Source organism: Lupinus angustifolius, chromosome LG13, assembly GCF_001865875.1.
Source record: "Lupinus angustifolius cultivar Tanjil chromosome LG13, LupAngTanjil_v1.0, whole genome shotgun sequence".
Lineage (NCBI taxonomy): Eukaryota > Viridiplantae > Streptophyta > Magnoliopsida > Fabales > Fabaceae > Lupinus > Lupinus angustifolius.
The window spans coordinates 15,820,919-15,846,310 of record NC_032021.1 but is presented as its reverse complement, the minus strand read 5'-3'; the positions used below and the strand labels follow the sequence as shown (position 1 = coordinate 15,846,310).

At 35.3% G+C, this 25,392-nt stretch overlaps 3 protein-coding genes across 9 annotated transcripts; 1 reads left to right on the top strand and 2 right to left on the bottom strand.

Annotated features, from left to right (window-relative positions):
- LOC109325244 (putative G3BP-like protein) lies at positions 531-10,650 on the top strand. 5 transcript variants are annotated; one of them, XM_019557471.1, is made up of 11 exons: positions 532-673; positions 1,604-1,681; positions 1,774-1,911; positions 2,139-2,415; positions 2,510-2,739; positions 2,948-3,125; positions 3,239-3,360; positions 3,438-3,497; positions 9,315-9,378; positions 9,927-10,170; positions 10,204-10,650. In XM_019557471.1, exons 2-11 carry the CDS (start codon positions 1,631-1,633, stop codon positions 10,277-10,279), a joined length of 1,440 nt encoding a protein of 479 aa, XP_019413016.1. In that variant the 5' UTR covers positions 532-673; positions 1,604-1,630; the 3' UTR covers positions 10,280-10,650. The 5 variants fall into 5 exon arrangements, with proteins under 5 accessions (XP_019413015.1, XP_019413016.1, XP_019413012.1 ...); XM_019557470.1 differs by having other exon boundaries at positions 531-673; positions 2,516-2,739; positions 9,927-10,650; XM_019557467.1 differs by having other exon boundaries at positions 9,927-10,650.
- Positions 15,445-18,209, bottom strand: LOC109325243 (cyclin-D-binding Myb-like transcription factor 1). 2 transcript variants are annotated; one of them, XM_019557466.1, is made up of 3 exons: positions 18,031-18,209; positions 16,743-17,280; positions 15,445-16,667 (listed from the first exon to the last, which is right to left on the bottom strand). In XM_019557466.1, the coding sequence occupies exons 2-3, from the start codon at positions 17,257-17,259 to the stop codon at positions 15,667-15,669; spliced, it is 1,518 nt and encodes a 505-aa protein (XP_019413011.1). In that variant the 5' UTR covers positions 17,260-17,280; positions 18,031-18,209; the 3' UTR covers positions 15,445-15,666. The 2 variants fall into 2 exon arrangements, with proteins under 2 accessions (XP_019413011.1, XP_019413010.1); XM_019557465.1 differs by having other exon boundaries at positions 15,445-17,280.
- LOC109325245 (RPM1-interacting protein 4-like) lies at positions 19,244-23,151 on the bottom strand. Of its 2 annotated transcripts, XM_019557474.1 has the most exons (5): positions 22,914-23,151; positions 20,499-20,712; positions 20,158-20,444; positions 19,681-19,869; positions 19,244-19,579 (listed from the first exon to the last, which is right to left on the bottom strand). In XM_019557474.1, exons 1-5 carry the CDS (start codon positions 22,920-22,922, stop codon positions 19,550-19,552), a joined length of 729 nt encoding a protein of 242 aa, XP_019413019.1. In that variant the 5' UTR covers positions 22,923-23,151; the 3' UTR covers positions 19,244-19,549. The 2 variants fall into 2 exon arrangements, with proteins under 2 accessions (XP_019413019.1, XP_019413018.1); XM_019557473.1 differs by having other exon boundaries at positions 20,158-20,712.

Below are 25,392 nucleotides of genomic sequence, written 5' to 3'. Positions count from 1 at the left end.
TATACAACTTGTGCGTTTTATAATCTACTACTAACAATAATAAATAATCAAAAGTTGTATGAAACCTCAACTGGCTTAAATTTTTTAAAAATTCACTCTCATTATTCAAACAACTTGTATTACCTATTAGGATGTGTTTGGTTTGTTGTTAAATGAGGATCAACATAATACAAAACTAAATTATCCAATTTATAAAAGATTTCAATATGGAACAAAACATCCTTAAAATAGTAAACAATCTTTTTTTCTCTCTCCCACTCAAGATTTTTATTTGTACATTATACTAAATTTATCCTATATTATTACTAACCCCTAAAAACTTATGTTAACTAATCTCTAAATTTATTCCCAACTTAAATTCTTATTAACATGGCCAATCACCAATTATTCAGCACAAAAGTGTAGAAATAAATCACATAAAACTTCAAAAAAATAAAATATAATTTCATACAAAGATTTGAAGTGGCCCCACACAAAATAGTTTAGTATTTGAGTATAAATAAAGCAATGAAGAAATAGTTCACCTTTGTTTGTTGTTTCTCTCACTAAATCGTAGTAGTGACGCTGTTCTCTCTCTCTCTCTCTCTGCGATCCACACACACCAAACCCTAACTAACCCCTACCTCACAGAAGGGATCGCACAAGAACACAATCTTTCAATTTCTCTAATCAGGTAAAACTTTCACTCTTTTTTATCCAAGTATCGTGTCTGTAATGTTGGTTTTTGAATTTGGATTGAAGTGATTTTTTTATGGAATATGAGAATTTTGGGCCGAAATAGTGAATTTTCGTTACTTTATTAGATGTTTGATTAATAGTGTATATGTAAAATGTTAAACCATTTTTTTTTGTGTTGAGATGATAAAGTATGATTTTACATGCTAAAATAGTGAAATTATTATGTATTTTAGTATCTCAATCTTTTTATATTATCATCAATATCTGTTCGTCCTAGACTTCGAGTACCAAGAAGCCCTGCTCTCTTAAAGTAAGGTTTCGAGTGCGAGTCGTTGCTAGAGTTTTGCCCCTTAAATTTCAGAATCCACTTAGATAAGCGAGTATCCAGGATGACGTAGAGATACAGAGAGTATCCGAACAATAAATAATAAAAAATATTATTTGGCATGGTTTTATTGGAGAAAATAATTTAATCCTCTTGGTTGTAGCATTGTGCATTGGTAAGGTTGCTTGACTTGGGGCAATACTGTTGCCTGTCTTGTGACCTGAAGATCATGAGTTCAAATCTTGGAAGTAGTCTATTCGCTTGCGAGTGTAAGACTGCGTACTTCTACCCTCCTCAGGCCCCACTAGGTGGGAACTTCGTGCATTGGGCTACCCTTCCCTTTTGTCTTGGCTGTAGCCTATTTAGATGCTTTTAATTGCTGGTGGTTATAATGAAGGGTCAGCTTTTCACTATTTTATTTTTTTCCTGTACAAAGATTGTCTTAAATTATTTGAGTTCACTTTCATTTTAAGTTACTTCAGAACTCCAGGTTTCAACATTATTGCATGGTTTAATCTAATTACTTTGAATTTTTCTAGTTTTTAACCTAAAGCATTTATGTTGTTTACATGATGCTAAGTTGGTGGCTTTAATTGGCAGTTGGATTAGTTTTTGGTAACCATTAGCATGGCATCTTCAGAGCAGCAAGTCCCACCTAGAACTCCTGCAGCTGATATTGTATGTTATTTACATTTTATTGTGTGTGATACCTTTCCTCTGTTGATCTTCATAACTGACTGGTTTTGAATGAAATTGAAACTACACTATAGGTTGGTAATGCCTTTGTTGATCAGTACTACCATATGTTGCATGAAAGCCCTGAGCTGGTGCATAAGTTTTATCAGGATGTCAGTAAGCTTGGCCGTCCCGAACAAAACGGTCTAATGGGTATTACGACCACACTTGAGGTATTGGATATTATTATATCATCATGCATGTTATTTGTTGAGGTTTTTATCTATCAAATACTGAAATGTTTTGGTGTCAGTAGTTAATTTCTTGTTTTTGTCATTCTGCCCAGCACCCAATATTGCCCTAATGTAAAATTAGAAGACATGTTTTGAGACTAGACCATAATGAAATTAATACTTCTCTCTAAATTTTAACAAGTTTTTTTTTAAATTCTTTCGAACAGGATATTAACAAAAAGATACTATCACTTGGTTATGGTGAACTAAGTGCAGAGATCATATCTGTGGATGCACAAGAATCTTATGGTGGGGGAGTCCTTGTCTTGGTCACTGGATTTATAACAGGAGAAGACAACATTAAGCAGAAATTTACCCAGTGCTTCTTCCTTGCTCCTCAAGAGAAAGGCTATTTTGTTCTGAATGATGTTTTCAGATATGTTAATGAAGATGGAATCCAAGGATCTGCTCGTGATATTGGGTCTCCCGTTTCTCATGACAATGGTAATAATAGCATGCTGCATGAGTTGTGATTTTAAATATTTTTAGTTCACTTTAATTGTTATCTTAGTATTCCGCATCCCAAACCTTCTTTTAGTGGTAGATCCAGCTGTGTTGGAGACGCAAGTTTCAGAGCAAATTCCTGTGACAGCTGAGGATGGTGAAGGGGAGGAAGTCTACAATCCAGAAAATGGGCAAGCTTCAATTGAAGAGGAAGAAGAAGCTCCTGTACCTGAGGTTGTTGATGAAATTCCTGATGACTCACAGATGGTGTCTGGATTGACATCTGAAATTGATGATGTGCCAAAGAAGTCATATGCCTCTATTGTTAGTATCCATTCTGAAATACCCTCTTGCCTCTCTAGCTCATTTCCAGACTTATGCTGGGTTACCATTGGGAATGCCTCTTTTTATAGTCTATGATTTTGTAGGGAGTAAGACTACAAAATTTGACCAGAATGATACTTTTATTTGGATAATAATAGTTGTTCCTGTTACTTGTTATTTTCCTTTCTAACTAGTGGATCAATCCTAGGTCAAGGTCATGAAGGACAGTGCAGCACCATCTTCCGCAACAGCAGTTGTTTCCGTGAAATACGCCGTTAAGAGCCCAAACCAACAGGGGGCTGCTGCACCTCCACCACTCAATATGTCAGAAGCAAATGGTTCCAGTACAAATACTAATGAGACTGGAAACATACAAGAAACTGAAGGTGCGATGCCCAATATAGGACACTATTAGTTTAATAGTTCAATTTTTTTGGGTTAGTATTCTATATGTTAATCATAGTGAGATGTATTGACACGATTCCTTACTCTTCGGAAGCTGAGGGCTATTCCATTTATGTGAAAGGCCTTTCACCAAATGCTACACCTGCCCTTTTGGAGAATGAGTTCAAGAAGTTTGGGCCTATTAAGAGTGGTGGTGTCCAAGTTAGAACACAAAAGGTATTTCTCTTGTTAATGCTTTGCTTTATAATATCAGCTTCTAGCTAATGTATTTTTGCATATGAATGGTTGAATAGGGATTTTCCTTTGGCTTTGTGGAGTTTGAAGTGGCTAGTGCTGTGCAAAGTGCACTTGAGGTATTTATCATATGTACCTTTATTCAAGAATTCCATATGCAGTCTCCATTTGCATAGTTAATCTTCATCTGACTTATGGAGAAAATTTCCCTAACCCGAATTTTAAATGGATGGATCACCAAATAGGGAAACCTATTCAGTATGCATTGTTTCCATTAATGTCTCACCCTTCTAGTTGTCATTGAGTCGCCTGATAAAGGAGATAATGACTTTGTTGATTGTCAACATGTTGCTTTTGCCATTGCGATCTGTTGGGTGCTGAAGCATAATTTCATCTTAACTTTTCTTTGTTGTTTGCATACTTCATTATAGTTAATAATTAATTTTGATTTCAAAATGTTTCTGATTTTAAATGATTCAAGAAATAATAATTCCAGCAATTAATTTTAATTTTATATCAACTTTTTAAACCATGCATAAGTACATAAGTATGTGTTCATTTCCTGACAATTTATTCTGAACTGAAATTGAGATGTGCTCCTGTCTTTGTCAATGAGCATGGATGCTTTACATTTCTTATGTTTCTGATTATGCTATGATTGATATGCATTTCTTATGATTATTGATAGGAGAAATAGGGTTGGGCCTAGACCTTGTATTAAGAATGTATACAGAAGGGGTAGAGGAGTAGTTAAGTGGTAGTTATAATACCCACTTTACCCCTAGGTTGTTAGACAGTTAGTAGTTAGACTTCCATTTAAGGAAGGTTGTAGAAACAGAAAAGGGGAGGGGAAATTAGTTAGTGAATTCCTGGTTGTGGAACCGGTGAAGGGGATCGTGGGATCTATTGTAATTTTCCATTCTACTCTTGTAATTCTTCATCTGCTACCTAATAAATCTCTTAGAACCCTACCAGGATCATATTGATTCTAGGTTAAGGGACATTTCCTTTCATTTCTACCCTATATTCTATACATTGATACCAGTGTCTATCATTGGTGTCAGAGCACTGTCTCTAGTGCATGAGGGAAGTGAGAACCACCCGTTTCACTGCTGTGTTGGTGTATGGTTTCAACTAGAAGCATGTCAAGAGAAAACGAGAGCTGGTTGCAGGAGATTCGTATTCGTTTGGAGCTCAATGAAGCACACACAAAGAAGGCTGAAGAGATCTTGGAAGCCATATCCACCAAGCTAGGGATTTCAAACTGCAATCCTTCAGCAGGGGTGGGCAGTGAAGACGAGGAGGAGGTAGGAAGTCATAAACCGCATCAGAATCACGATAAGTGGAGGAAACTTGAAGTTCCAATTTTCATGGGTGATGATGCTCATGGGTGGGTACAGAAATTGGAGATACTTCATCATTAGAGCAGTCACAGAGGAGGAAAGGATGCAAGCCACTATGGTTGCTCTTGAAGGAAAAGCACTCAACTGGTTTCAATGGTGGGAGCGTTGCAATCCATCACCCACATGGAGTAGCTTCAAGATAGCTGTGGTAAGACGTTTCCAACCCTCTATGGTGCAAAACCCTTTTGAATTACTGTTGTCTCTGAAACATGAAAGTAGTGTAGAGGCATATGTAGAAGAATTCGAAAAGTATGCAGGGGCATTACAAGAAATTAATCAGGATTTTGTGAGGGGGATATTTCTTAACGGGTTAAAGGAAGAAGTGAGGGTGGAGGTGAGGTTGTATGAGTTAGAAACACTGCCATAAATCATACAAAAGGCCATCCTTATTGAACAAAAGAATATGGTGATGAATAGAAGGCCCAATTTGAGTTATGTTAAGTCTAGGACTCCTTATAGAAGTCAGTCCTATAACAAGGTGGTATCTTTGGATCCATCTAAACCAATAGTAATAGAAGGGAGGGCACATCTGTTAGCAGTGTGGGTAGTAATGCTAGACCCATTTCAGAGGCTGAAACTTCTAAGGGTAGGGGGAGTATAAAAGACTCACCAGTGTAGAGATGAAGGAAAAGAGGGAGAAGGGTCTCTGCTTCAGGTGTGATGAACCCTTCTCTAGGGATCACACCTGCAAGAATAGGTAGTTGAGGATGATCATTCTTGCTGAGGAAGAAGGGTATGGGGGAGAAATAGAGGTGGGACAAGAACAGAAAGCTCTTAATTCACTGCAATTGTCCCTCTACTCTATGAAGGGGCTCACTTCCACTAGATCTTGGAAGATAAAGGGGACCTTAGATAGCAGACCAGTGGTGGTTATGATAGATTGTGGGGCTTCCCATAACTTCATTGCTAAGGAGGTGGTTGATAACTGGAAATTGAATGTGCAAGAGTACAAGGCTTATGTCGTGGAGGTTGGGGATGAACATAAGGTGAAGTGTCAAGAGAGGTGTTCTCAACTCAAATTGATCTTGCAGGGGTTAGAGGTGGTGCAGGATTTCTACTTATTTGGGCTGAAAGGGGTGGATTTAGTATTGGGTATTGAGTGGTTGGCAGGGTTGGGTTGGGTGAGGTCAATGCTGATTTTTCTAAATTCACCTTGGTTGGAGATCCAACTTTAACCAGAACAAAACTATTATTAGGGGCCTTCATGCAGGTTCTCATGGATGAGGGTGAGGGTTTATTGATTCAATGTAATAATCAGCAATACCCTAGTTCTTTAGAAAAGAACACCCTAGTTCTTTAGAAAAGATCCCAACAGAGTTGTAGGGGGTACTTCAACAATACAAGGAGGTTTTTCAGGACCCTCAAGGCCTGCCACCTTCTAGGAGGCATGATCATGCTATTCATTTGAAAGGAGCTGAAATTCCTAATATTAGACCCTACAAGTGTCCATACTAGCAGAAGGTTGAAGTGGAAAGACTGGTTGCTGAAATGTTAGGGGTTGGGGTAATTAGGCCTAGTTTAAGCCCTAACTCTAGTCATCATCCTGGTGAAAAAGAAAGATGGGGGTTGGAGGTTCTGTGTGGACTACATGGCCCTTAATAAAATCACAGTGCCTAACAAGTTCCCTATACCCCTGGTTGATGAACTGTTAGATGAAATTGGTGGAGCAAAGGTCTTTTCCAAGTTGGACCTCAAGACAAGGTATCATCAAATAAACATTAGGGAAGAGGATGTGGAGAAAACAACCTTTAGAACCCATGAGGTCACTATGAGTTCTCTTGGTCATGCCATTTGGGTTGACCAATGCTCCCTCTACTTTCCAGTCTTTGATGAATGAGATTCTAAGACTATTTGAGGAAATTCACCCGGGTCTTTTTTTATGACATTCTGATTTTTAGTCATGATCTTGTTACTCATGTTCAACACTTACAAGCAGTCTTGGCTTTGTTACAAGAGCATTCCCTAAAGGCTAATTAGAAAAAGTGCAGTTTTGGCAATAGAGTATTGAATATTTGGGCATATCATCTCTGGAGAAGGGGTTTCAACTGACTTATCTAAGGTTGAAGATATGAAAACTTGGCCTCAACCTACCAATATCAAGAGTTTAAGAGGTTTTTTAGGGCTAACAAGATACTATAGAAGGTTTGTTAAGGATTATGGAAAGATTGCCAAACCCCTCACTAACCTACTTAAGAAGGATGCTTTCCATTGGAATGAAGAGTCTGCCCTGGCTTTTGAAAAATTGAAGGCAACCATGGAAGACCTTTTTCTGCTTGCAGTCCTAGATTTTAGCAAGGAATTTGTAGTAGAAACAGATGCATCTAGTAAAGGGCTAGGAGCTGTGCTAATGCAGGATAGGAGACCCTTAGCCTTTTGGAGTCAAGGGTTATCAGTCAGGGGTCAACAGAAATCTGTGTATGAAAGGGAGCTTATGGCCTTAATCCAAGCAATTCAGAAATGGAGATATTATTTGATGGGCAGACATTTCATCATTAGAACAGACCAGAAAAGCCTTAAATTTCTGACTGAACATAGACTTTTTTCAGATGAACAATTTAGATGGGCAATAAAACTAGTAGGTTTGGATTTTGAGATTCAATATAAACCTGGTAGTGAGTATTCAGCAGCTAATGCCCTCTTCAGAAAGTTAATGTACTCTGCTATTTCTATTCTAACCAGTAAAGAGGTGGATACTTGGAATCAAGAGTTACAACAGGACCCTAGGTGGAAGAGGATCATCCAAGAATTGGTGGTTTCTCCTAATGCACACCCTAATTTTCAGTTAAGAAAGGGGATGCTCTACTATAAGGGAAGGTTGGTGTTGTCCAAGGGGTCTAATAGGATTCCAATCATCATGGTTGAGTGTCATGAGACACCTATGTGGGGGTCACTTTGGACACTTCAGTACTTATAAGAAGATTTGTGGAAAATTGTGAAGTATGCCAAAGGAGCAAATACTCTACACCGGCCCCAGCTGGGTTAATTTAGCCTCTACCTATCCCTCAACAGGTGTGGATGGATGTCTCAATGGATTTCATAGGAGGGTTACCCAAGGTGAAGAGGAAGGAATACTATCTTTGTTGTTGTGGATAGACTAACTAAGTATGTGCATGTATTTGCTCTAGGACACCCTTACTCAGCCAAGGATGTGGCCTTTGTTTTCCTAAAAGAAGTGGTAAAGTTACATGGCTTTCCCTCATCTATCATCTCTGATAGGGACCCTCTATTTTTAAGCATGTTTTGGAAATATTTAAAATGGCTGGCGCTCAACTGAAATTCAGTACTTCAGACCATCCACTGACAGATGGACAGACTAAAGTGGCCAATAGATGCTTGGAGATCTATCTGAGGTGCTTTGTAGGTCCAAGGCCTAGGCAGTGGCTAGAGTGGTTACACTGGGCAAAATTTTGGTTTAATACCAATTATAATAGTGCAGCTGGGATGACACCATTCAGGGCCTTGTATGGCAGGGAAGCACCTACTCTTTGAAAGCAGGGGCTATCCCTTCTAAGTGGAAGAGGTGAACAAATTGTTTGATCAAAGGGATGCCATTATAGAGGAGTTAAAGCATATTGTTGAAGGCTCAAAATTTAATGAGGCAACAAGCTGATAAACACAGAAGATTTGTTGAATTTGCAGTGGATGACTGGGTATATCTCAAGCTACAGCCCTACAAACTCAAATCCTTAGGCTAATAGACCTTATGCTAAGTTAACTCCAAGGTACTATGGCCCTTATCAAGTGATGGAAAAATTAGGAGAGGTGGCCTACAAATTAGCTCTGCTTCCTCATGCAAAGATTCACCCAATGTTCCATGTATCACTTTTAAAGAAGGCTTTAAAACCTCATCAATAGCCCAAGCCCCTACCTCCAATGCGGAATGAAGAATTAGAGTTGGAAGTAACTCCAGAAAACACCATGAGCAGCAGGGAGGATGACCAAGGGAATCTAGAGATATTGGTCAAATGGAAAAATCTTCCTAACCATGACTGCACTTGGGAGGAAGTAGCAGCCATACAAGAAAGATTTCCATCCTTTCCAATTGAGGACAAGTTACTTCTTTTATGGGGGGTATTGATAGGAGAAATAGGGTTGGGCCTAGACCTTGTATTAAGAATGTATACAAAGGGGTAAATGAGGAGTAGTTAAGTGGGAGTTATAATACCAACTTTACCCCTAGATTGTTAGACGGTTAGTAGTTAGACTTCCATTTAAGCAAGGTTGTAGAAACAGAAAAGGGGAGGGAAAATTAGTCATTGAATTCCTGGTTGTGGAACCGGTGAAGGGGATCGTGGGATCTATTGTAAATTTTCCATTCTACTCTTGTAATTCTTCTTCTTCTACCTAATAAATCTCTTAGAACCCTACCAAGAATCATATTGACTCTGTAGAATGTTGAATTCTTTTTGTTGTTGTGTGTGTGTGGAACTGTTCTATATGTAATCCCCTGTTTTTTGTCTTTCTCAATTGCTATTTATAATTTTTAAACTGCATATTTATTTGGTAAGTCAATACTTTTAATTGTCATCTCAGGCTTCACCAATTCTGATCAATGGCTGCCATGTTGTTGTCGAGGAAAAGAGATCAACTAATCGAGGCAAGTGCTTTTATTATCATTGAAATCTTGGTCCTTTTTGCATTAAATTGCCAATTTACAGTTTCTGCATATTCGCTTTAAATCTAAGTCTTCCTTTTCTCAAATCCTGGCTGTCTTTGGCTAGAACCCAAAAAAAAATGACACATAGTCAGACAGACACTATTTGGCATGAGGAGGGGATACAGATATAAATGTTTCCTCTGTCACTAGAAGTACAGAAATAATGTCACCATCAAGTTTTTGTCTGATCCCAGCTATTGAAAATCATCCGTGTTGGTGTGCATTGTTTTTTGGTGAATGCAAGTTTCCATTTTCCAACTTCTTTAGGGAGAACTTGGTAGTTCATGTTTGATTCTTCATTGGTTTGTAGCCAGGGGCATGAAAATCCTTTTTCAAATTTATTTTGCATTTACTTTTCAGCTCCTATTTCTCAGAGTGAGAATATGTTTGGGGTCTGGCCTTTGGTTTTTGACCTGTAAAGTGGATTTATACTTCGTTTTGTTGACTATGTTGCTCGTAAAAGTTAACTTTTTGCATTATCTGTTCAGGTAATAGTAGGATAAGATTCCCAACTGGAAGGGCACCAGGTTACAGGAGTGAGGGACCAAGAGGGCGTGGTGGAAACTATGGAAATGGAAGAGGCCATGGCCGTGGTGGTGACTTTAACGTCAGGGGGGATCATGGTTATAGGAACAGCAATCGGGGAGGATTTTCAAACCGTGGTAGCTATGGCGGGTATCAGAGAAATGATCATATGGGAGCCAACGGTGGCCGAAATGATCATATGGGAGCCAACGGTGGCCGAAATGATCATCACATTGGAGTCAGTGGTGGCCGAGTGAACCGTACTGGTGGGTCAGCTGTTAATCCGGCACCGGCTCGTGTTCCTGCTTCTGCTTGAAGAACTATCAATAAGGAGAGTCAGATAAGTACAAAGGGTATTCCAATTTGCACAAATTCAAGCAATAGGAAAAAAAAATTAAGGAGCTCTATTTTCTTTTCTTTGTGTATGAGTTACCTAATTCTCTTGAGGGCCCTTATTTTTTGGTCGTTCTTTTTATATTGTTGATTTTAGTAAAGGTAGTTTTCGAATTCATGTTCATTAATTATAATGCCCTAGCCAAAGTAGTTTTATGCTTCCCCAGTTTTTTCAGTACATATATTTTGGGGAAATGCCTAGTATTTGTAGTTGTGTCATGATACAATGCTATCACCATGAATTTGCAGAAATGATTTATCTAAACATTTGGATTTAGTATTGGGGTGCACCAATGTAGAGATGGGCATCAATCTATCAAATTATTGTAAGAGAAAAAAAATGTATGTACTGATAGGATATGAGTTTTATACGTTGTTACTGAATCGTCCATTATTTAAGTTTAATCATTATTGATTTTTGTAAAAAAAGTAATACAAATAAATGATAGATGTTATAATTGTGATATTCTTTATATTGACAATGTAAAGATATCACATTCTAATTTTAAAAGTGATTGGATTTCTTACTCTTTACCACACACCTTCCATTCAACATGATTTAAAATATAGATTTGGTAATAATGCCTTATGGTTTATGTCTTTGTACCTAAAACAATGATGAAGAAAATAAGAAACCAATTAAGAAATTTCTTGGGATGCTTCATCCAATAATACTTAATGTGAGTGCACATACAAGTGGGAATTACCAAACTATTTGACTTGCTGAATATATTAATGTGCATCAAGGATACATTCCAAGCTGATGGTTGGAGATTAATATGTTGAAGCATAAAATAATTGAAGTGATTTCTGTTTCTCAACATAACATTTTTCTATGAATAAATAACATCATTTCATAAACATTATGAATAAATAAGAGGAATACATCTCTAAGAATTGCTATACTAAAGTATTTTACAATTGGATAGAAGCAATTCTTTTTCTTGCACTAGCTAAGAACCCTATAAAAAAGTATAAGCATTATATATCAGAGTAAACCAGAAAACAAATGGTGTGGCACTTGAACAGCATCAAAGAGTGAGTAGAGACTGCAAAATTGCACGCCTGGACGAAATCTAACTCGTAGTCAACAAACTTTGTCCAAAGTGGCTTGAACTGAGTCATTGCAATGTCAAGCCACGGTTTCATGTTACCATTGAAATGCACCACTGCCAATGATGCATTGATAACATCACATGAAAACTAACAGTATCATTCGGTATCAAAGAGCATCAAATGATTTTAATAACAAACTAAAACCCGGGATGTATTCTCTAGTACTAAATGTTAGTATGTTACTTCAGAATGCGAAAAATAAAAAACCAAAAAATGTGGTAAAATAATACAAGAGATCAGCTTCAAATTCATACCAGGTTCTGCCAGTAATGATACTCTTCTGTGCATTTTTCTCTTCTCCAAGCGTCCAAATCAAAGAAGTTCATTCCATAAGCCCACGCACAAGCCTTTGGATTGAATTTTGCTTTAATCAAGGGATGTGAGAAATTTATGTAAAAAAACAACATATTACACTATTAAAATTTGAAGAAAAAAACTTTAACTACGTCTGTGTGATGAAGTGTCACATGGAGGTGGTTTTCTCATTCTTGGCAATATTCAACTAGTGTTAGCACTTCATCACATTGACGTCATTCTTGGCAATATTCAACCGTTTCAAATTTTAATAGTGTAATATGTTCTTAATAACTAGTGTTGGAAGAAAATATTCATTAGTGTGTTCTGTGTTGTTAGGGTTTGAAATATTTTAATTATACAAAACACTCTCCCATTGCCGATTTAAGGGGAGGAATGAAAAAAATAATAATACAAAACTCCCCCCATTGCCAATTTAGGGGGAGAGAGAGAAAAAAAAAAAATATAGAAATCCCCCCATGTTGACGATTTTGGGGGAAGAAAACAAAAAAAGGGGAATCGACAATTGTGATGCCGATTATTATAAAGTTACACCACTTTCATAATATTTCTAAAAGGTGGTGCAACAGGCAAATTAAAACTCCCTTTTTATCACATGCTTAAATGTCAAATAAGTCTGTTAGATAGTTAGTTAGAAGAGTAGTGTTATTATTTTGTATAAATAAGTGTATTTGCATCCTTTAGTAAGCAAGAAAAGAAAACTTTCTCTGTAATTACTTTGAGATTCAATCAATATACAAATAGGTATTTTTCATTCTCGTTCTTTGTTATTTCTCTCTATTGCATGGTGCTATCACCATTGCAATTTAAGAATACCAAAAAATTTAATATGGTATCATAGCTTTTTTAAAAGAGCTCTGCTACACCTCTTACTATCCACCAACCATGTCACTCAACAAATGGAGTATCCACAAGATCCATATTTCGTGTATCCTTCAAAAAATCGAGCAACGCATTGGTGTCTCCTCTACTGGATAGTGATAACTATCATCAATAGGTAAGGTCTATTAGAATGAGTCTGATCTCTAAGCAAAAACTTTCATTTGTTGATGGAACCATGAAGACGCCCTCCATGACATATCACATTTATCCTGCTTGGGAAATGGCAAACAACATAGTCACATCTTGAATAAACAGGTCAGTATCACCTTCAATCGCACAAAGCATACTTTGGGTTGATAAAGCCTATGAAATTTGGGATGATCTTGAAGAATGATACTCCCATGGCAATCTCTTTCGAATAACTGAATTTCAAGGATTAATTGCTAACATTAGGCAAAGAGAACTGATCATAAATAAATATTTTATGAGGAAATACCCATTTTAGCTCCTCACATTTTTCGACTTTACTAGTTTAGTCCTTTAAAAAAGAAAAGACCTAAAATGGTCTACAAAAAGTTCAAATGTAGGTCAAATTAGTCCTTTTTAGCATGTTTTACAACATTTGGTAAGGACTAATTAGACTCAAAAGGGACTAATTAGACCCATATTTGAAATTTTTGGAGACTATTTTCGTCTTTTTTTAGGACTAAACTAGTAAAATCAAAAAATATAAGAGACTAAAATGGATATTTACTCATACTTTATTTGAGTTGAAAACCCTTTGGGATGAACTTGACACTTTTACATGCGGTGCTATTGGAGAGATCAAGAAGACTACTTGGTTATCAAGACTAATCATATGCTTGAGCAAGATAATGGGAATAAAGACCAGAAAGATGACAATATATTTGGATTGAGCCAACAATAATATAAGGGCCTTGTTAATATGTTCTAATTATTAATCCCATCAAAGTTCAATTACCTAATGGACATGAAATTGTGTAAAAAAATTGGAATAGTCAAATCTTCTGCACAACTTAATCATACATAATGTCTTATACATTTCCAAGTTTTTCATACAACTTGTTGTCCATACCAAAATTAACAATGCACTCTTCTTGTATCATCTCCTTTGATGACTTTTATTGTCAAATTCAGGAGAAGGGATCTTTTTAAGAGGATTGGTAAAGCTAAATTACAAATAGATTATATGTGTTGTAGAAGATTAAACTTCATCATGTTGTTAATTCCACCTCTACTAAAAATGAAACTGTTTGCAATGGTAAAATATAGCATTATAGATTAGCTCAGTCCTCTTATACTTGTATGGATGTTATTAAAACTAAGTTTCTTTTTGTAACATTCAATAAAAATCACATATGTAATATATGCCATCAAGCAAAACAAAAGAAATTACCTTTCTCTTTAAGTCAAACTCAATCTTTGAAATGAATACTCATTTCTCTCTCGTGTTTTTTGATCTTACCATTTGTTCATTAAAATTTGAAGAACCCAAAATGTTCACAAGATTTTCAAATATGACTCAAATTAGTAATTTTTATCGTCAAATTAGTCTCTATCAAGTGTTATAAAATATGCTAAAAAAGATCAAACATACTACATTTGAAACATGTCAAACTCGTAAGGTCGAAAAACATAAATAACTTTATTAATTAGTATTCAATAATTATAATATATGAAAATTCTAAACTCATTTATACTATTTGTATCAACTTATTTTATTTTTTTCAATTTAGTTTCTCAGCTTTTTTCTTCTTCATTTCAGTTTAACTTTAATTTTACTGGATATAAATATAAGTTTTAATGAGAAAAACTTGTATGAAAATACATATAACACGTCACATTTAGAAACAAGCGTATTTATGTTTGTTGATGTTATTATTTATGATTAAATTTTAATCAAAATTAAACATTTAATGTATTAATAAAATTTAATTGATTGTCTCCACATACATACGTCTTCATGTAAATCTTTCTAGTTTTACTCCTATCTGAGTTTTACTTGGATATCATTTAATTCGTCATAAATCTGTCAATTTACATTCCTTTTTCCAGAATCAAAGAAAGTATATATATTTTTTAAAAGAGATTTCACTTTTAAGTTTAAGCAAAAGTTCAATATTTTGGTATTTGCTGGTGAGATTTTACTTAGGGATTGATTTTGCAAATACATCAAGATTGAAGTACACACATAATCCTAAAACTCTAGCCAATCCCCTCCACGTGTACCGAAGTATAATTCATAAGTGACTAAGTATACAGTTGAAAAGTTAAAAACCAACAACAAAAAGTAACAGAATTGAAGAACTTGAATCACAATTGTTTAAGCAAACAAATTTTTTGGCATCTTGGAAAAGAGCCAGACTAATAAGTATCCCTTTGTTTGGGTAATCAAGGTGTCAAGTGCCAACTTTTTCATCACAATTCTGGTAACAAATGAAGCAATGCAGTATTTGAAAACCAAGCACATTTAAGAACCATATCAAGCTACCAAAATTACTCTTGTACAAAGAACTTAGGAAAATGAAACAGAAACAAGCAGAGCCAATAGACAAGATTTCCATGTCATTGTAGAAACTAATAAAATGACCCTCTTCATTTTCCCTTCTTACTTCTTTCAAGTTCTGGTTTAAGGACCAAATCACATTAACCAGAAGGCAACTTGTATTTTCCTGAAAATCATTAATGGAGCATGAAAGCATATTGAATGGGCAACTTAGCAAAGACCATGCTCAACTTAAATCATGAAAATGGGTATCTTACTACATTCTCAGAAAATGAAAATAATTAAAAGTAAACAATCTCTTGAGGCAATAAATAGGGTACTAAGATTATTTGTATATAAAGTGAAGTTCACATTATAAGTAGCAGAGACCACTAGACCACTAGACCATACACCAAAAACACAACACCAAAAAACAAAAGATTATAAGAAAACCACCTTATAAGATTGGATGGTCCCACAAAAACATCATAACCTCGGTCTTAATACAGTCTTGTTTAACAAAATAAAACCCACATGACAAGATAATGACTTCAATTAATCACAGGTTTGCTGTCAAAGGCTTCTCTTGCTTCCAATAACTCAGGGCAGAATCTCTTTGCAAGAATTTCCACTTGGTCAACAAATGACTTCCCCACAAGCTCTCCAATATGTCGGACCATTTCGTTCCATCGTTTTCTACATACATCACCAGGTCTATGATCAAGCAGATAGTCCCACTCAACCTCCTCAAAGCAGCAAGCATCCAAGGTAAATAAAGCATTAATCAGGCGGTAGTCATCAGTATCACTCCACATATTATCAGCGACCATCGGTGATGTTATTTGCTCATACCATTTTTTGCAGCAGCGTTGGCTAGTTCTAGTTTCCAGTTTGCCAGCAATTGCCTCCCAGCTAATATTATCTCGCAACATACCATGTCTTGATTGCTTACTTTCCTCTAAAGCCCTCACACGTAGATCCAAGTTTACTAAATCAAATAAATTTTGGTACTCCTCTTGGGTCCAATGTCCTGTTTTTGCAGTGTCTAATTTTATTCTACGCCACGTATCCTTGACGTGAAAACGGCTTTTACCTAATGCTTCAGCTATTGATTTCCAATCGGATCCATGTTGTTTCTGGACATTCTTAATAAACTCAACCTCTTCTTCTGTCCAGTTACGCTTCTCATCCCTTTCAAACAAAACATGAGCACGATTATACACACTTCCATGAGGCCTATGAGGTAAGGTTGCTGCAATTTCCTTCCAACAATCTTTAACTTCTGGATGCAATCTGCAATGGAGTACCATATCTAAACCTTCATCGCCCAAATCATGACTCTTTATGTAACTAAAAACAGCCTCTTTAATCTTTTCATCTTCTTCCGGTGTAAATCTTATCCCACGCACTACAATGTCATCAGAACAAACCTCGACTTTATCAGAAAAGGTTACTCGTTTGGGTTTAGATGTTGAACCAGGTGCAGGGCTTGGAGATTCAGTTGTACTAGCCTTGGTTTTCTTCTTCGCCTTCCTCTTCTTGCCCTGTTCATGTTCATTAAAATCATTACTCTCCTTACGTTTCCCTTTACCACTGAGTTCCTTCTTCATCTCCTTGCCTTGGTCATCGTCTTCAGTTAAACTGCTTTTGGCCAGATCTTGATCACATTCATTGATTTTAGACTTGTCCGTGAGTTTACTTTTTCCACTCGACTTCTTCTTCTTCTTGCCTTGATCATCACCTTCAGCTTCATTGTCTTTTACCAAAGGAAGATCATGTTCATTGTTTTGGAATTCGTTATCCTCAGTCATTTTCCCCTTTTTGCTAGGCTTTGAGGCATCCACTTCTTGCATTCCATCTAATAAAGCATCACACTCTTTTCTCTTCTTTTTCTTTTTTTTCTTATTGATATGGTTCTCCGTTTCCCTGTTTCCATCAATGGAGTCAGTTTGTCTCTCAGTTACTTCACCAGTACAATTTTTCTCCTGGGCTTCACTTAAATCGACTATTTCATCAGTTCCATGCTTTTTCTTTCCCTCCTTATGCTTCCTTTTCTTTCCTTTATTTAGCTCCAACTCAAAACCACTTCCTGAGTTGCTTTCATCAATCTTAGACCCTTTCTTCTTCTTCACCTTCTCATCCATGAGACAGGTGATATTGCAAATCTGCAAAATAAAAATAAAAACGAAAAACATTTTGACTTCCGAATCCATGTAAATAAATATGTACTCCGGGACTAAACTCATGAAGAAACCAAATCCTAGACGACAATTTAATCGAAGTAGATTAGTTAGCACTTCCATCAGATGGGAACTCTGAGATTTTTTCTCATAGTCAACAATGACTCAAAGCCCTTGCGCAATATCCCAACATCACTTGGAAGTTTCTAGTAAAAAAAACTCAACCAGCTAAATCCATGCAATAATGAACACAAAAATCAATCATATATCCAAGTAATCCAACTACTAAGGCATTCACAACAGAGTTTTCAAGATCAGAGTGTTAACTAAGCTAAAACAAAGAGTTTGGGTGAAATCTCATTCATAGCAATTTGCATTAAGGAACAACTGAGCTAATTACATTGTGAGAGTCATACTAAATCATACCAATGCAACTAATTCCGATGAGGTGCAGTGCTGAGACAACTGCATTGAAATACACAATAGTACAAAATACACTAAATCATACCAACGCTACAAATAGTGTTCTAAATTGCGGTTGCGGAAAATTGCAACAAATTGCAAAAGCAGGAATTACATTTGTGGAGACTCGAAAAACCGCAATATTTGGACATCAATTGGGGAATTCAATTTAAAACAGCGCTATAACACATAGTAGGAAAATAAATTCGTAAATTGAGAAAGCATATATAAAAAACAAAGTATTAAAAATAAAGAAAGAATAGAATATGGTACCGTGCCGAAATGAAGAAAAGAGAGACGATAGGCGAGAAAGCGAACAAAGTCCTAAAAATAAGGCACCACGGTGGAGAGCGATGAGAACGGCGGCGAGAGGCGGAGGGAAATGAGAACGGCGGAGAGAGGCGGCGCGAGGAGATGGTGAGTTAGGGTTCGGGAACGAAGAAAATGAGAGTCACACACTTCATTTGTTGGTGAGGTTTGGGCCGAAGCCCAAATAAATTATAACCGTCCATCACTATCATCTCATAAATTTATTATTTTTCAATGAAAGCATAAGTTGAACAAAAACTCTAATTAAATGATTTATGACGTGTACACACTCACATTAATCTTCCACATTCTTGAATCCAATTAAATTGGATTGGAACATATTTTCTATCTCAAGATCTATACTATATATAATCTTATATTTTCATTGATTAAAAAAATTTAAAATTAAGATATATTTACTTCATGTTTTGTTCTTCTGACTAATAAAAGTTGTACAAACTTTAGTACAGTATATATAGGTACATCTGCTGTCCCATAAAAGTATATCACTATATGTGACATTATTTATGAGTGATCAGAAAAATACTTAATCATTACTTTTTAAACTACAATATATTTTTTACAACCAATCACAAACAGTGCCATGTAGAGTACCACACTTTGTAGTATAGTAGATATGCTCCCGTTTATATATGGCTCCCAATTGTATACCCAAAACCACAACCCAATGAGCATCTTTTTGGTCAACTAGGATTGCTAGAGATATTTTGACAAAAATTCTCAGCCTTGGAACCAAAGCAAAAGTGTTTGTTGTTAAAATATAGAGAGAGAATTTGTTATATGTTTATAATGTAACCTCTTTGGTTAGCATCCATGTTGTATCCTCATGCAGTTACTCTTGCTTGCGATTATTATTCAATTCGTAAACTTTCTACAAACTGATGATTTATAATGGAAATTTTCTTCTTGGAATGTCAGGATGATATATCCACATATAAAAGCAACCATTTTTTCGGTATGTTTGCGGGTTAATTTTTTAAGGGAAAGATTATGAGAGAGTTCTCAAGTCTTTCTTTTCATTCTCTTCCTCTCAAAAAATCACAACTCTTTAGTGAGGTCAAAAGAATGATGAAAAGGGTCATAAAGGTCAATAAGACAATTTGGAACAAAAATATGGATCACTTCGAGTTAAACTACACTATGAATACAACTAGTACTTGAATCAAGAAAAAAATTATATAACAAATATTGTAGGTCACACCTAAATACATATAAATTGAATTGTAACAACCTTACTGTTCTGTCGAGACTTACCCGAAGTCTTTATTGCCCAAATGAAAGAAAATATAGAAAGATGAAAAGAAAGGCACAAATTTAGGATAATACACATGAGTGAGTCCATTCCATTCTTGGAGGGAGAGAGTCTTCAATATCTACAAATGCTACACACCACCTCATTACCATACACAACACTATTCTTATCTCCTTTTCTGATTACAACATAATTCACACTTCCAATAAATCATTTTCTGCCCCACCAAAAACAGCAACTCTGGAGAAGCAATTATGAGTACAAAGAGAAGCATCAATAAGGTGAAAACTCGAAACTTACGTATCTACTGTCTCAAATTAAACAGGTTTTTGCAGGCATACCTGGCCTTTGTTGTCGGCTGGTTGGTTCTTGACAGCGTATGATCTTCCATTGGGTGTGCCTGGCGCATTTCCCGCAGCAACCTGTCTCTCCTCCCGCACTTGGTTGAAAATGTGAGTATAGCCGTCGGCTGCTGCAGGGTTACTCTCATCCCACTCCCCGAACTTTGGAACAGCAGCACCTCTATCAGGCTGCCAATTCAGAATACTAAAAGTTAGATGTTATTCATGACGAAAAGTCTCGTAATGACGCTGAAGTCAACTAATTCAAATTTTGCAAATTGTTCAATCATTGATGCAATATATGCAACAACAACAACAATCAAGCCTTTATCTCACCAGGTGGGGTCGGCTACATGGATCGAACGATGCCATAATGCTCTATCGTATTCATTGTGATGCGATATATATACATTCAAGAGTTTTATTTTCATAGCTACACATCGGGATAAAACAGGACAGTAGAAAAAGAAAACTAACACTTTCATCGCCTCGATTAACTGGTCTTAATCGGGACCTTCCTGGTGTGGCATGACCGCTGTCATATGAACTTTTTCTTTCCCAAGAGGGACTATCCTTGCCTGGGGCTCTAGACTGACGGTGAAGAGGCGAACGTTCAACACTGTTGTCAGAGCCAGTACTTTGTCTTGAAGGTCTTCTGCGGGTATCAGCAGAACCTACTCCATAACGAAGGGCGGAATCACCGGCACCTCTATTGCCTACATTGTTTTGACGAGCTGGAGAATCAGTGAAATGCTTAGGATCAGCATCCTCCCTTCTCTTTTGTAAGCCATCAGTTGATCTCATTGATCCATTTTCAGATGGATCCTCTGAATGTGAATCAATTCCAGGTTTTGAAGGGGGTGGGTCAGCAGAAGATGAGTTATCAATAACTGAATCCAAATTTTCCTCAGGGTCATTTGGATTAATCATCTTCGTACGGGGTCGATCTTTCCGGGCTTTCTCGAAATAAGCTGTATAAGGAACATTGTCTTCACTCTCCCAATTGCCAAATTTTGGAACTTGTGAACGCTGCTGTTAAATTACATGTTGAAAAGATCCTATCAGATAAAGTTTCAATAAATAGACCCTAACATACATGTTTTAAATGCTTATCAATAGGCAATAGCAAAAAGGAAACAAGATATTGCTCCTCTTGCTTTCTTAGCAACTAGTATCAAATTTTGGAACTTCAAGATCAAATAAAAAACCCAAACATGAGATTCAACATGTTACAAGGTTATTAGTTATTACACAGAGAAAGGTTTTGTTGTGATTCCCACCCAACAATCTTATACCATATAGTACATTGTCGGTGATAGAATTATTGACAGTAGATGATTTATTTTTCCATCAATTCCCATTTAAGTCTCTAGAAATTTCTGAATAAATTTTACTCAGACGAAGAAAGAAGCAAATGAGGAGCACTAACTGAAGTATGGAGGACTAAAATTTCCATAAGTAAATGAAATATTAGAAATCAAAATACAAAATTCTAGCATTTCTGCAAGAACAGCAAACATTTTACTTGCCAACAAAATTTCTTAGTTTAGCTTCTTCTCATACACCAAAATGGTTTACATCACCAAGGAACTCTTCAATGTTGGAACTACTTAGGAGAGGAAAAAACAACAGATAATCTCTTCCAAATCATCTATCAACTTTACAATACAAGAATATATTTTAGGAGAGTATGTTTTACATGGTTTCTGATGAGAGCAAGTTTTACATGTTATGCAGTAGTATTGATAACTTAGATAGATACAATAAACCAGGTTAATACCTTGAATAAAATCTTGAAAAAGGGTATTTCTTTCTTTAGGGGATAACTTTAGAGACCTCTATTGGGATCAAAAGGGGAATGGAGAAATGACACTGTTATATAAAGTCATATATATCATATACTAGGTTTAATCTTTTAGAAACTCTCTTAAATTCAACCTATAAAGGGGGTCCATGCAATTTAGTCATTTAAGATTTTTCATTTACACTTTCATCAAGTTCCACTACTTGAACTATGTTACATTTAATCAAGATTTCTTGACACAAAATCGACAAAGTTGGAGCCTGTTCAAAAGTCTTACCATCTTTCTCACATTGCACAAAACTACCATGATTGTTTAAAGATAATTTGAAGCCAAAAAAGGTAAAGAAATCAGGTGTGATATAAAGTTTCTGTTTCGTCTGTTATGACATCTTTTCATCGGATCCTAGCTCGAATGACCAGCACATCCATCATTTATCATAGTTTGGCTGTCATTTGTGCTTATCCAAAGGAAGTTGTAGACAGAAGTTTCTTAGACATCTTTAACAAATATTAGGCCTTCTCGGGTCATTAATTTACGCAAAAAGTGACAGGCTTCTTAAGCATCTGAATCAGCCAAACTCGGCTCGTTTTGGATTTGATATATAAAGAAATAGGTACTAAATATATGTGAACTAATCTGTGTAAAGTATATAAAACTTTCTAAAAGCAAAGTTTGAAGGAAGCTCGAAAGAGCCACCAATCAGGAACACATGTTCTCCTATTTTCAAATATAGAAACCTTGATAACAAACAATAACTGTAGTCATACATTGTTGTTGCTAATAAGCTAATTTCGTTTCCTAAAATACTCAGAGATCAAAAGCCAACATGAAATAGGTTCAACCCCTTGAAGTCCATTCAATAACATAACATAATTCTCCAATAGCAGTCTTATATTTACTATTACTTGTTCCCTTTGGTGCTCTACCAATGGACTTTGTAGTGTTGTATCTTTGTTAGACATGTAGAAGGATTAGCAGCATGACTCTGTTACTTAAGATCGGTTTGTGAGTTAGTTTTTGAAGGGTAATGGACGGAAGGGAAATGCTTAAGAGGCATGAAATACACTTGTGATATGACTCTGAATCATTTATTTTCCCTCCAAAATCCAACTCACAAACGCATCCTTAGGTTTTATTAGTTACTGCTTACTATTATATAAAAAAAGTAGCTTATGGTTCCATTAAGCATAAAAAAGTAGCTTATGGTTGATTTATCATGTCAATGTTTGAATCTAATTTTGGTCAACTACATCAAAACTTCATAACATGAAAAAACAGATAAACAGTGAAGGAAAAAGATTGCAATTTGCAACATAATGCAATATATTAAAACTATGATTCCTTACCATTTTCCTCAAATTTCCTGAACAATCAGAGACAAACAAAGCATGAATAAAACAAAGAGGAGAGAGAAAAGAAAAATCTCACCGTTGCCATTTCCAGCTTAGAAAAATAAGCACTACCCAGAAATTGAAAAGTAGAATTAATGAAGAAAGTTTAGATTTTTCTTTAGATCAGAGGTAGCAAAGGTGAAAACTCAGAACCCATCAAGCTCCTCCACAGAATTCAGAGACTCAACATAAAGTGCTTTAAGAGAGAGAAGTTCATCAACCGATGACCGGCGCCACCGGTAATATTTGACTATCTTCTTTGTTTCAAAGTCTATCTTACTCTTACTTTGAAATTATTCCACATTTCAACTTCTTTCTAGAGTACACATTTTTTCCACCATTAGTAACATGTGAAATGGTGAACGATAATGGGTGTGACCGTAAAGAAAAAACTATGAGTGTAACATGTATCTATTACTACCATAGTGATTTATATATGTTTAGTATATTATTTACTACAATGTTATAAAAATTAGTTGGTGTCAGTCGGTTTAATCAGTAAATCGGTTACAATACTGGTACGATACAATAATTTTATCGGTCATATGATTATATAGGTCAAAATTGGCCAAAACTGGTTATACCGACTGATTTTTAATTGAAACGTACTGATAATTTTTTAATAAAAATTAAAAAATAAATTTTTATTGATTTTTCAATATATGTATATCTAATTTTGTCGGTATGCGGTTTAACTAGTAAACTACCAGTAAAACCGTTATATTACTATACCAATATCCTAACTAGTTTGATGATCGATACAACAATATTTCATCATTTATTTATTTCATTTTTAAGAGTTAATAACGATTAAAATTTATCTGTTACAATATATATCATAAATCCTAAACTTACAATGTAAATGTATGTATGAATAGATCTTAATTTTGTAATATAAATATTTAATGTGGATTTGAGACATCCTCCTTGTAGTCTTGTAATAAACGATCAATAATTTGTTTTCCTCAAATAGTTATACTTGGGTGCATTTATTGATAAGCACATGTGCTATCCAATGACATGTATGTTCGAAAGATGTTTGCTTATTTGTTATTTTTTAATCAAATGGACAATATATTTTCAGGGGTATAAATGTTTATAGTGTTGATTATATTGAAATAGACGTCCATGACATTTTATGTATGACTTTTATAGAATACAAATTTGAAAATGTTGTATATGGTTTGATATTGGAGATAGCGTTCTAGACTATGAGTCACGCTAGTAAAATCTGGATCTTACTCATTATGCAAATGTTGAAGTCACATGACACTTTTGTTCACGCATAATCTTATTGAGACCATAGAAATTCTCGGAAATTGTTTTTTAATTTCAAATGAGGATTGTTAGAACTTGCATTTTTGGAGGCTATCAATAGACATTTTTGGGTGTAAAATAAAAAAACTCACAAGTCCCACATATGATGATCTTTGGTAAAAAAACTCAAAAGTTGAGGTCTCCTCCCTTCATTTTTTTCTTGTCCCAAGTGCAATTCTTTGACTTCTTCTCTCCCTTCTTATATCCTTCGAAACATTTCCTCCCAACTTCTCTCTTCTTCTTTAGGTGGTACTAGAATTGACACAAATAATCAAATTATGAGAATTTCGAGAACTGATACTGGTAGTCAGATTGTTGGAAAGTGGAATTGACACTGGTAGCTTGTGGACATTTCAAGAATTGATACTGGTAGCCATATTGTGAGTATATTCGAGATAAATTTTTACAGTTTAGTAAGAACTCGAAAACAAAGAGATGAGTTATTTTATCCTGGGGATGACTGATAGTCTACTTGCATATTTTGAGTAAAGTCACAAAATGTCTTAAGGAGAACCACATCATCATGATCAGCTAATAATTTTTCTTTTATGTCATTTAGAATTATTGCAAGCTACAAAAATAATAAGAATGATAATTCCTCAATGGATAAGGGTAAATAAAATATGCAAAGTAATTAAACACATTATCAATCAAATGGGCCATTTTATCACCCACTCATACAGTGAGAAATGTAGTAATCAATTATGCTATTCGAGTAATCGACTATCACCATTTTAATTTCACTAAAATTGCAATTTTAACTTATTAATACTCACTCTGACTAATTAATCACACATATAGTTACATTCAAACATATTTCTAATAATAAAACACCATTAATAACGGATTATCAACAATGCTATAAATTATTTTGGTACAAAATTGTGTATATTATATGGGCCAATAAAATGTAACACCCAATTTTGATCCTAAATGGTCCAAGGATTAATTGAGCAAGTCAAACCCATAATCTCATAGAATGATCTTTTTGGTTTGTTTTTTTATTTTAAATTCAAATTTATATATTCTATAACCATGTTAAAGTTTTAAATATTCTTAATATTCTTTTCAAAGAGAAACACAATATTACAATATTAGAAATTATATTCTACTCTAGTATGACTAGTAATATTGATATAATATTGTATTTATTTTTATATTGTCATAATAATTTATAGTGGTCTAATAATTCAAGTGGT